This window comes from Pocillopora damicornis, chromosome 9 (genome assembly GCF_964200805.1).
Source record: "Pocillopora damicornis chromosome 9, jaPocDami1.2, whole genome shotgun sequence".
NCBI classification, from domain to species: Eukaryota; Metazoa; Cnidaria; class Anthozoa; order Scleractinia; family Pocilloporidae; genus Pocillopora; species Pocillopora damicornis.
The window spans coordinates 16,547,421-16,560,698 of NC_142678.1; the positions used below are offsets into that span (position 1 = coordinate 16,547,421).

General features: G+C 35.6%; 2 protein-coding genes across 2 annotated transcripts; one reads left to right on the top strand and one right to left on the bottom strand.

Annotated features, from left to right (window-relative positions):
• Nucleotides 1-1,762: 1,762 nt before the first annotated feature.
• Nucleotides 1,763-6,523, top strand: LOC113672416 (uncharacterized). The gene is made up of 4 exons (XM_027188697.2): nt 1,763-4,584; nt 5,134-5,332; nt 5,803-5,912; nt 6,277-6,523. Exons 1-4 carry the CDS (start codon nt 4,540-4,542, stop codon nt 6,472-6,474), a joined length of 552 nt encoding a protein of 183 aa, XP_027044498.2. The 5' UTR covers nt 1,763-4,539; the 3' UTR covers nt 6,475-6,523.
• Nucleotides 6,524-9,952: 3,429 nt separating this feature from the next.
• LOC149040398 (uncharacterized) lies at nt 9,953-11,895 on the bottom strand. The gene is made up of 3 exons (XM_089181562.1): nt 11,871-11,895; nt 11,030-11,142; nt 9,953-10,247 (listed from the first exon to the last, which is right to left on the bottom strand). Exons 1-3 carry the CDS (start codon nt 11,893-11,895, stop codon nt 10,053-10,055), a joined length of 333 nt encoding a protein of 110 aa, XP_089037688.1. The 3' UTR covers nt 9,953-10,052.
• Between the last annotated feature and the right edge of the window lie 1,383 nt (nt 11,896-13,278).

Sequence of the window (13,278 nt, forward strand, 5' to 3'; positions counted from 1 at the left end):
ACAGAGAATAAAAATTCAGAGCAAAATATGTTAACGTTCTATGTAGTTTAAACAATTCAAATTGAAACAAAATAAAATACTCTATAGCCGGAGGTGGACAGAAATAGATATATGAAGAAACAGCACTAATAAAGATTAACAAAATAACTAAAAAGGCAGCTGAAAGTAGTCATCGTTTATTTCAGGCTGAAGGGATAACAGATGTCACTGGGGTCATTAATATCAAATATTTTTTGATCTGCATTTGCAATATTGGTAGGTCTGTCACTGCAACCGCAGAGATAATCTTTACCGGCTCAAAATCTAATCCAATAGATTTAATAAAGCTGTCATGAGCTGACTCTTTTTTTTCAAATGTGAGGGAAGAGGATAATGCTACTGGATATCACAACCTTTTTAATCTTTCCGGATTCTTTGAGTTTTAAATTTTATAAAGTAAAAAGGTTTTCTGAAACAATAAAGTGAAAACTTGTAATGGTTACAACGCAAAGTGAACGAACATTTGGCGTATCATGTATTATCAAGTTTTTTTCTTCGTAATTATCAACGCAAGGAAATGAGAGAATTATGAATATCCAAAAAAAGGACTCACGCAAAAACGTATGGCCTTTCGTTATCACCTGGAAGAATACAAAATAACCATTAGGTAAAATGTGTCATACCAGATCTCGTATACTGAATATAGAATTCAATAAGCTTTATAGTTCATCCGACGGAATGAATGAAAAAAACCGATTTATTATTTGTAACATGGGCTTGCAGACATTGCAATTTACAGAAGAATTTGAAAAAAAAATGAAAACTATCACTAACACGTAAAAGTTCCATAACAAAACCAAGAGAAGTAAAAATGGGTAAATAAAGACATCATGTGGCTTATTGTGGTCAGATTCAGGAGAGGAAAGAATTCCATAAACATTGTTTTGAACAGAAAAACCCTAACGACATACAACCACTCGTCTTATCCTATCAGAACACAAGATGTGTTCTGCAAAGATGAGTTGAGAAATTCCCGAAACTTCCCTCTCTTACTCGGCTCGTATACCTTGCAAAGTTCTGCGTGAGTTTTCTTTCATTCCATCAGGTTGCGAGCCGGGTCATCTCGTTGTAATCTCATATATCAGCGATATCATGACTGCCATTTAAGGTACGGCATTATTCAAAGCAATCATATCTCCTATTCAGGTAGTGGACAAAATGTTTCTAAACTTCCATTTTATCCCTAAGACTTAGTTATTTGACTAATCAAGCACGAACTCTTCTGTTTTCAAGTAATTTTTTTTTATTCTTCTTCGTCTTCCTCTTTTAAGGGGGCACCGAAAAAGTCTAAGCGAAACAAAACTTTTAAAACAGATAAGAAGGAAACGATGGATCACACAGTTATTGCAAACAAATTTTGTCCATGATTTTCTGGCATCGGGCCAAACTTGGCAAAGGCATTCATCTCCCACAAATGCCGCATTTATCTGAAACTTTTAATCGATCGATTTTTAAAAACTTGGTAATGGAGGAAAAAAATTATTGCTATTGCAAGCCAGCCTTAGTGAGGTCAAGTTGTGGGCAATGATGGAATCCCTATATCCAGCGTAAAGCACTCTTTAGGGAGGCGGGTAAATCTACCTATTTGAGCACGCTTGTAATTTTTCCATAAAGTATGGCATTGTTCCAGACGTATTGCTCGCGTGATAGAAAATTTCAAAGCTGCTTTTTGACCTCTCCTGGGGATCTTTTACCATAATATCTTAAGATATGTGAACGATTTTCAAATTCTTTGCTTTCACTCTGCTACTTATTGACTTCTATGGCAACATGTCTTTTTCTCTGGATCAAAGAGTATGCAGTTGAAGGTTTTATAGATCTTTCATACATTCCTTTTGATAGACTATATCACTATGGTATTCGTGGTCTGGCGTTGAAGTAAACGAAAGCCAATTTCAGTGGAAAGGTAGTTGGTTAAGTAAGATTTACTGTAGGGTTCCGCAAAGGTCAAGTACTTCAAAGCTTGGGTAAATCGTAAATTCTAAACTTTGTCAGCTTTCCTATTTCCTTTCCTACTGCTTCAACCTTCATGAAAAAAAAAAAAAACTCAATAAATCTTTTATCAAAAGTTGTTAACTCTACTGTAGTTTACAAATGTTATACAAATGTTGTAATATCCTTTTTATATACACATCCATATTGTTTTGCTTGTTTGTAAACCTAACTTTTCAAGTCAATGTTAGTCATGGGTGTCCTCTCCATTTATTTGTCTTCAATCAAGTATTGGAATTTAGTTTTCATGTGTAAGAAAAAAAGGCAATATTAAGCTATCACTGAAAAGCTTGGTAATTTTTGCCTTTTGATGACAGAAAGTGATACAAATTTTTATTTATCTAGGATCCGCATATGAGCAAAATAAATAAGTTAATGTTCTCCGCAGTCGAAGCAATTCGAGGTAAGATAACAGAGAATATTTTAAAGCGGAAGTTTTTCAGAAATATGTGCATAAGCATCAATAATAATAATAGAATGCATTTTTATATAGTGATCGAAAACGACTAAATGAAGTTACTTTTTTCTTTCAGGTTGTAGGGATAACACTTTCCAATGGGGTCAATAACCTCAAAGTTTTTCACATGCAGATTTGTGTTGGCAATATTGGAAGGGTTATCACTTTAATACACCTTCGAGAGCTAAAATAAAACCTCCTGTTTCTACTGAGGTATTGGGCGAAATTTTTCTTAACTTATTTGACCAGTTAAGCAGGAACTTTTGCTGTACGTGATAAAATGAATTATGTCGCCGATTTTTCGCCAGCCGTCTTCCAACGCAAACCGCAAAGCGCTAAATTCTTCGAAGCTTGAATTTCCATACCTTTTTGAACAACAGGAAGTGTTTTAACTTATTACGATGCAACTTTACTATTGTGCATATTCAGAAAAACGGAATGTATAACTTTGATTGAGGACAACTTGGAAGCTTGATTTAGCTCTTTAGCTCTACATGGTATTTTTAATTGCGCTTTGGAATTTAACTTTTTTAATAAAGTTGTCGAAAACGATGACTTCACCAGAAACAAAAGGTGTCTGTCTATTGGGTTTAACTCTGAGTTCCGCAGGATGTGCCTGGTTTCCCTAAAATGGCTGGGTACACTGCAAAATGATGTGATGTAAATAAAATGTGTTTTTTTCTCTTTCTGATTCCCCCTAAAAACCTATACCATTTTGTGATGGTTTAAACTGAACCTTGCCATTCAGGAAACTTCATTTGTAGCAATAAATCTTTGGGAAGTTGACATAGGAAACTTCAATTACCACTATTTTCACAGAAGTGAAACTCTACTGACTGTAAGAGAAATACTCTTAAATTTTGACAGTCATCCCTCACTTATGCATTTATGAACCTCTGTTATTCCCGAATCGTCTTTGCTAACTTAAAATGAAATGGAGGCAAATCAGGAAATTTCCCGGCCATTGAACTCTCACGATTTATATCTCTGCTTGATTTCACTGTGTTTGTTGAGCTTTACAAGGACTAAAAGGAAATATTTGACATTTATAAGTATACTTTAGGATTAAGCATCTTAATCAACTACGCAAATTAAAGATTTTTTTCCTGTTTTGGATGTACTATTAGCGCAATGTCAAGTTTTCGTCTCCATGTCATTAATTTGTTTATTAAGGTATAGCACACAATGTGCGACCCGCCCTTTATTCTGATATAAGAGTCTCCATAAAGGAAAAAGACAATAAGGTGACTTCCCATGCGTGACGACACCCAATCGAGAAATGAATTCGAACTTGTCATCGAGAAACGTAACAATGTATTGAACATGGAAAAATGGTATGATCACCTCAGCAGTGTTTGCATTGGAAAATAATTAGTTGCCACGAGATTTGTTTAATTACGTGCCAATACATGCCACAAATTTCCTGCGACACCATTTGGGCAGTGGATTAAAGTGACTTGCTGTCTATATCTGTTATTGTGCGTTCCGATGACGCCCATGATCACTGTACCTCTGGAGAAAGACGTTTCCTGGCATGATTATCGCTTGCATAATTATTTAATTAACCATAGAGCTCTATTCTTTTGGTGCGTGCCTGGGTGTTTCAGCGACCAAAAACGCCCCCTTCTTCCTTTCTTTTTTTTTTTTTTTCTTTTTTTTTTTTTAATGGTGTTGGTTTTCAACCCACGCAACGGTTAAAACTCCAGAAGCAACATTTAAATTCGAAGTTCTTCGTGGGTGCTTGGAATTGTTCATTCAGGGGATAGAGAAAGTAAATGAACACATCCTTTAGAAATTATCGTAATTCCCATGTGTATTGAGAGACCACCGGACAGCGGAAAAGTGATGTGTAACTATAGGAAGCCATGGTTTTAAAAGCAAAGTTACATACTATTAGACCTCTGCCCCCTTCTTACACCAAAACAAATCTAGCACTTCCTCGACACTCTGCATGTCGAAAATGAGATTAAGGGCACTGCCTATAAATATGGATACGAGCAAGGATGCGAGCACATTCGGTTGCTGGCCTGTTAAGACCTGCGTAAAATATTATGAGAACTTACAGTGGCCTGAGGGATCGTTCATGCACTCTCCTGGTAGGTAGTATTTTACTTTTATGTGGTGCTGCTGGAAAAGATCCTTTCTGAAAAATCTCAGAGGCCTGGCATAAAAGCCTTCCTAACTGAAACAAAATCAAGAAACAAGCAGGCAAGCAAACAAAAAAAGAAACAGAACAAAACAAAGTGCTCTCTGCTACTCAAGGCCTTTTCCTTTCATTTATCGATTTATTCCCTTTATTTACTAATTTAGACTTGATTGACATTTTAATTTGCCGGTTCGTACAACTGTCGTAAATTAAGGCGTCGCTCGTTTCATTCAAAACTGGCTGGAAAACATGCTAATTGGAATAAGAAAAGAGTTTTTCTAAACTGGATTCTAGTAATTCCTGACCTAAGCATGCAACCTGAAACTTCATGATTTTTCTCTGTTGACCCAAGTTATGGGTTGTCAAAGAGTCAATCACTGTAATTGGCAACGGGCATTTTCAGAATCCTCCTACCCTAAAAGTGATTAAACGTTTTTACATGATCGTCCTCTTTTCAGTGGGGTAAGGTGACTTCGAGCTTATTTGATTTTTTACACAGGTTCTAATGTTGTTCTCATTGGCTGAGATAGCAACTTTATCAAACCCGAGAAAGGTGCACCTTCAGTCAAAATTTAGATTAGAAACAAAATGTTTTCGAGGCAATCTCATGACAATTCACGTAGATAGGGCTTGTCAAGCTTCAGGAAGGCCTTGCAGGGCAAAGTGCGATGGTGAAAGAAAAACAGCTAACAACACAAGTGAGTGATAATTGTCAGTGAAATCTAACTGAAGTCAGTACTTAAGGTTAATTATTTAACTGACAAGAAGGCCTTCATACTCTGATTGCCCCACAAGTTGCATTGTCCTTGTTTAGAAAGCGCTTCTCAATAAAAGAAGATTCCAGAAAGTTTTTGATAACCGAGGAAGGATGACTTCTGAATAAGGAACCTGCACATAAAAAAAATGCTAAATTCTAGAAAGATGCAAAATAGATGTAGTGCGCAAGCGTAAGACGAGGACATCGAGTCTCTGGTGCAGATTTCAACTAAGATGCTCTGTTGTAAGGCAAATGAGACCTCATATCATCATCACCTTATCATCACCAGCGCTTCAAACTGCAGTTAACTGTTTTTCCCAAGAACCGCCATATGCGAAAATTCCTTATTAACCTTTTCGGAAGAAATATATAAGTATGTTTTTAAATATTATTTTTGATTTGGTCATCTAGAATTTTCAGTCAGGAAAATCAACGGAAAGAGATGTATTGAGTTCACTGTTGACCAAAGTACGAAGTATGCATTGAAAGTAACTAAGAGAACAAATGATGTCGTCTTTGAGGTAAGTGACGAATCTATCGTAAATAAAACTTCAGTGTATACGTAGGGTGCTTTCAATTCGAGAGTCGTAACACTAAAACGAACCCCTTCGTATGACAAAATTCAAGCGCAATAACCACTTACAGATAATGACCCATCATTCTGATTGTAGACATATTTACCCAAACTCGTTTTTATTGGCTTAGTTTGACCTTATTGAGTCAAATTTGGTAAGTTACCTTCACTCTTAGGCTTTGAAAAACACCGTGTAAGATAAGCATAAGCCGCTACGCTATAATCTGTTAGAATGGTATAATAATCAAGTGACTACTTACTTTTTCCGTAGTTTGCAATTTTTAATAAGCGTATCTTGATCCTTTTAACAGAAACGGGAGTGTAACAATTCCATCGGCAGCGAGTTCCTTTTTGATGAGGTTAGAGTAGAGGGAACGACTCGATTGTACAGGTACAAGCACAGTGACACAACGTGCGTTGGAGTATCCTCAGATTGTCGCGACACTAGGTTATACTTACACAACACAACTATTAATGATAAGCGTTGCTATTTCAGAAAATGGGTGTAATATGTTAGACAAGTATCAACAAAATAAAGTGAATTTCATGAAAATGCAATATGAGGTTCTCTATTTTCCTGTATTTTTTGGCTTGTTCGAATTGGTTACCTAGTTTGGTTATCACACGAGTCTTTTAGCATTTAAATTTTAACCGACGCTATCGGCAATTATAACATATTAAGATACGTACGGAAACTGTTTATTTAGAGAAGCAGTTTAAATTTGAGTTCTAAAGGAAAGCCTTCGTTACCGCAGAATTTATGAGTGACTTATTACGTTACTCTGTGCTCTGAGTTTTTGCGGTTCTTGCCCAAGCGCTAGGCCCCGGATGACGACGATAAATTTTCGTTCAACCCAATAGAAATTTTTTGAATTAGACTTTAATCGACACGGTTTCTTCATGTCCCTGCGGTGACTCTCGAGGTCAATTCAAAGGACGCTAATGCAAGTTTGTGCTCGCTTCCTCAAGATTTTTTTTTCTGTATTTCTGCTCAAATAGTTCGGCACTCTATTTTTTGTTTCCGTTGCCACTTTCTTTGCGTTGCCACACACGTATGAGCACTCAGAGTATGCTGCGTACTGTGTGCTGCACACGAACGGAATTTGAACCCAACAGCTTTGTGTGTAACGAATCCGTGGTTTAATAACCTTTGGATTACACTAAGTTTAATTCGCAAGGCTGCAGTGGTCACAGTTAATAATTTTAGGTTAATAAGGTAGTTTTGCGATCCCAGCCTCAGTGATATAACAAAGAATTCTCGTTATTTCAGTCGTCACTCATTTCGATAATGCTATCAACGATCCGATGACCAACCTGAGGAAACTTGCGTATATTTGCTCCGCTTTGATTGGTCTTTGATTTTGTTTATTTGTTCTCTTCGCCTTTCCCTCGTCTTTGGGCTGGTTTGACTACGTTTTGTACTTGGAATTGATATTCGTATCAAGTAAAAATTTACCTTAATTTGTACTCGAGCAAAACTATTACAAAAGAAAACTCAAACGACTAGTAAAGAACAAATTGGGTTGAGAATGAGTCCCAATCTTTTCTTATTGAGATCGAATTCAACATATGATTGTATAATGTTTAAATGTGTCATGAATCTTGGTCAAGTCACCGCAATACATGACAATAATAATAAGATAAATAATCAAAATAACGATAATATTTATATCTATTATATACATATAAATATTATATATATACTTTTTAATAATGGTATAGCACCAGGATATATTGGTAGTTTAATGACCTCATTAGGCGCTCTCCAGAGAAATAGATTTCTTCATGGAAAGTGTTGACGTGCGATAATTACGCACGAGGTTTTATTTCCACAATCGGATCTTCGTCAAGTCACCGCAATAAATGATAATAATAAGATGAATAATCAAAATAATGATAACATTTATATTATAAAAAGGTGACAATGCGGTGAAAATGTGTTGGTCTGCAAGTCTTCCTTACTCCATCTTAGAAATATTGCTAAAATTAGGTAACACTTGACTTTATAGAGCTCATAATCACTTGCCTATACTTTTGCTCTTTTTGTTTAAAAAACTTCAATTCGCTTCTTATTAGTTCGCCAATCGCTAACTTACACTGGAAGTAAATAAGTAAAAAAACTGATTCCTCGAGCATTGTTGAGTTATCTAAGCACTTAGGAATTTTTAAGAACACTCGAGAAGTGCGAGAGGCACCAGCCGAAGACTCGTGCTTCTCCGCACTTTGCTCGAGTTCTTTTATTTCTTTTATATAGTGTATCTTGAATTGCGCGCTTGTACCGATGACGTAGGCTGCGTACATTATATCTCAACAGTGCACTCGTGTAACGTAAGGCGCGTGCGTTATGGAAATGACCAATCACGGCGCGCGCATTTCTCTGATATTTTATAATGCTTAATAATGACATAGCACCAAGATATATTGGTAGTTTAATGACCTCATTACGTGCTCTTTAGAGATGTAGATTTCTTCATGGAGAGTTCTGACGTAAGATAATTACGCATGAGTTTTTATTTTCATGATCGGATCTTCGTCAAGTCACCGCAATACATGACAATTTTTTTTTCATATATTATAAAAAAGGCAAAGCCTTCCTCGTTCGTTTTGTGGAAACAAACTCGTGCGTATACATCGTAGAAAAACACTTTCCATGAAGAAATTTGGTTTTTACAAACTGAGATTTTCTCGAAATTAAAGGTGATTTATTCAAGTATCCATGAAGTTTTGAAAGCTTCTTAAATAACTTACAAAAAAGTGCCTTACAAGTTAAATCAAGGCCTGAAATAGTAAAATAAAATGCTGAATTGAATTAACTAAGCTTACAGCATGACAATTTTATAACAGCGAATTAGTATATCTTAAATATTCGTTTAAGAATATACTGAATAAAAAGAAGGAAAAGCTCGACAAATATAAGTTCTTAGCTTCTCAACGAAGCTGACTCTTCCTGTGTCAAGAGTGGATCGTCGTCGTCGTCTGAAGAGTCAAATATGCGTTTTATTCGTTTACAAGTTTGTTGTTTACTTGCATCTGTTGAAGACTAGAACGAGTTGATATTAATGGTGAAATTTCCTTCGTAAAACACAGCACCTTAAGCCTATGTACTTATGAAGAAAACTGTGTGTAAATCTAGTATGTGCATAATAAATAAGTATCATAAATGAGTATATACCACTAAAGTAGGAAGTGCTTTTGCGAGCGCTGATTGAGTTAGGAAGTGAATATTTAGTACTATTCACCTCCGAGCAGCCGATGAGACAAAATTGCTCATCAAGAGTTTTGTTTCCGACCAATTTTTTTCCGGCATATTGACAAAAATAAACTTATTGTTTGGTATCTGTATGGTATTTCTAAGACAATAATTACCATTTTGTTTGGTAACTATTTCCTGGTTTTTATGTAAAAGCGATATAGAGCATTTAGAGCATGATTTTTTTCTTATCATAGATAGAGTTTTATATACCGCTCTAGAAATAACTATTTATTATTTATTATTTATCAATTAATATGATTACCTTGTGAGACAGTTTATTATCTTGTCGCTATCGCGTTCAAAGCAAGGGTCAAATAGAAAGTTTGCAGCAACTCGGAATCCAAGCCTCGCTTTAGTATACGTTAACAACCGATTGCCTTTATTTCATATTTCTCATAAGGATATTTAATAAAGAAACTTCAAGTCGTCTTGATTTTTCGCGCTCGATGTATTTCTTCACTCTCACATGACTCGATTACCGACTTTCCCTGAGGCGTAGTGGATGCGTCCGAGTGTCAAGTCAAAACCTGAAACTTTCGACGAATTACGTCGATTTTTTTCTTCTTTTTCCGTAAACGAAATTGACAGGAAAAGGCACGGGAATGCTATTTTCGTTCGATTTGCTTTCCGAGGATTCGTCCTTTTATTCAAGTCCAATTTGAATCATTATCCCGAACCAGTGGGAAGATAAAATTTTATGGACAGTAGGGGAAAATAATTACCTGCTACAGAACTTTTCCTTATCTAATCAATTTATTATAAACTTTGGTTTGAATCTGTCATACATTTACATAGGCATACTTAATTCAAACAATAACTAAGTAAATATCAGTTTCAAAGACGTCGGAACTTTTTGAATAAGCATCGCTTATCATTGCTTCCAGTGATTAACAAATGCAAATTAGTATCATCACAGTTGGAAGATATTCCAAGGCACATCGTGTTTTGATGCATGTACTTAAACATTCCACTAACTTTCTTCTCTGTAAAAAGGAACTCACTGCCAATTGAGTTGTCACATTGCCGTTCCTGAGAATTAAACGATACAAGATGAACATAACACAGAACAAAGAAGCAAACAATCATAAAACAAAAAAAAACGGTTGTAAATTAAAAGAGCATGAGAAAAAAAAAGATTCATTGCTGTCAGGCTCTAATAAACCAAATTGTAGTTCTCCCCATGTTCTGAATAGTTTTTTTTTTTCTATTATTTTTGTTGTTCCAAGAAAGACACAATAGTGTTTCTCATTCGTACAAACGGAAAGAGACGATCGACTGAACTGTAAGTAAAAGTAAAAGTAAAAGTAGGCCTCTATATCATTGTCATTTTTCTTTTTCTTTTGATTAACAACTATGCACACCAGCACAAAGATAGTTATAATACAGACACTAACAGCAAAATTATTTGAATTTTTAACCCATGAAAAAGCACAACTTTTTATGCCATATAACATATGGCATAAAAAGATAATCGGCTCATATGAGTGGGTGGGTGGGTCAAGCTTGGTCTGATGTGAGTTTTAGATTGCTGTTGTGTGATTTGAGTGTTTTTTCACGGCAAGCTTTTATCCAATCGTAAAATTTCCATTATGTTTTAAATATATTGGGCATTACGACTCCTGAAGTTCAAAGTTAATCCACTCAAAAATCGTTTGACTCTCTGCACACAGTTCTCTTGATTTTCATGAAGAGAAGTCCAGCACCGTGTCACGCCTCACGCTCGACTCAAGACACAAGAAGCAGACGAAATGGCGCAAAACGCTCGAATCAACCAAAATTAACACGCAAATATAAACTTTCATTTAACTCACCTCAAAAACAATATCATTTGTGCCGTGCTTGATCTTTAATGCGTATTTGGTATTAGAGTGCTTATCAGTAAACTGGATGCACCTCAAGCCTCTGACATCCACAATTGAAAATCCTGAAAATCAATGGAAAATTAGCAAATAAAATGTGAGTAATCTCTTCTCTTATGGAAAAGCATCAATCATTATGGAGGCCCTATTAGGGGTTATCGGCATACGGAATATTTGGCGAAAAAATTATAGGGATATGGGATATTTGGGCGGAAAATTAAAGGGATTCGGGATATTAAAAAAAGATTCTGGGATATCGAAGATCGAAGTTCTCATGTTTTAAAAGAATGAAATTAGTTTATTAGTTAATATAGAAGGTGAAAAAAAACCTTTCAAATGAGATTTTTACATTTTGCCATCAAATATTGTCAATATTGGCGATAGGTGCCAATATCGGCTCTTTTCCGAGAACAACTTTCCCGCTCCCCCACGGCTTTTCCCATTTTGCGCCACTTTCTCGGTTACTCATTACTTTGAAGTCCACCCAGTCCTTTAGCAATTCTTTACAAATCGTTACATAAGAGTATACCATCGATAAACATGATGTCTTATTTTCATGTTATTTCTATTTAAAATACGAAACGCCCCAAGAAAATGTATTTTTCGTTATTAGCCCCGAAACATATCACGCTCAATGACGTCATCATGGTAACTGGCATTTTAGGGATACGAACAACAATAATTTACGGGATACGGGATATTTTGGCCAAAAATTAATAGCATACGAGATACTCAGATCCTCCCTAATGGGGCCTCATTATGTTATTCTGCGAAGAGAGAGTACAATTTCTACCTGCCTTTGCTGTGCCCTGTGTCATAATAATAAACGTATGTACAAAAATATATAACTTACTAGTGCTGACATCTCTTGTACTCGCACCATCACATTTCGCCTGACATGGACCTTTTAAAGCTTGGCAAGCTGTGTCTTTGTGGATTTTCATTAGATTGCCCCCCATACATGAGTTTTTTTTTCTGAACTCGGATTGGAGAAAAAACGTCCTGGCTGTCCCCTCTGCCAGGAAGCATACTGCTGTAATCTATGGATTAATAAGTTTGGTTAAAAGAATAAAGGAGTAATTTTCTAAAGAAGTTTTGTAGCTGTGTCGATGGAGTTTATAAGATAATTTGGTTTTATCATCTGAGTTAATTGTCACCGTAAAAAGATTCAAAAAGCCAAAGAACATTTTTCCTGTGTCCAATTTTCATTATTAACTCAGTTGAGATTGAAAGACTGTCTTGCAGTCGTCATGCTGAAGTTATCGTCATTGATCATTATTGCGAATTTTAACCTTTTAGGAGGGTGAATAAATACTTTTGTAGAGTACTTTCTTTTATCCGAAAAGTATACATGACCAATATATACTCTTTGAAACAGTTTTGCAAGAATATGACGTAAGTTCTTACCAGAAAAACAAAAGTGTGTTTTGGATCCATTTCGTTCTCTGTCTCCAAAATGCTTAAACAAGAGTGGTTTTCCATGACAGCTCACAAAAAGCAGCTCCTTTTTATAGCAATTTTTTTTTCCTTTTTTTTTTTTCACAGGAATATTAGGTTTAATTGTGATGTAATAAACAAAGACCGCAAAATAAATAACTTAAGAACGACGTAAGTTGGTTAACCAGATCCGTAACTGCGTTTATATTTACTCCAGATGCAATTACTGGGTGCAGAAGGAAAGTCAACACATTGATATTTTGTTTCCTTCCTCTGTGCTAGAAAAGTTAAATATGGCACGTGAGAAAAGAAGGAGAAGAATGCCTTTGCGTGCACGAGAGTCGTTCCTATCTCCTATCTAATTTGATGACAGTTTGACTTAATGGACTTACATAGGGCATAGGTGTGCCCTCATAGGAAGTGTTAACTTTGTAGGTCTCACATAGATTATAACTAGATCACGAATTGACATTTCATTGATTTTACGCCATTGATTTCGGTATTTTGGTTAATTAAGTTAATGTAATAGTGAAAATAGATTTTGTCAAACCAGCTATTTTACTCAGTGTGCGAGAATTTATTTCACTGAAAACGAAAAAGCATTTATGACACTTTGAGATTTATTTGCTCTAGTCTTTATCACTGCATCCTTTTCCTTTGTCAATTTTGGTTTTTTTCCTCCTTAACTTCACTAGTTGTTCGGAACAACTCAAAGACCAGACTAAATTTCCAAAACAATCGTTTCCCCTTATTTCACAATATCA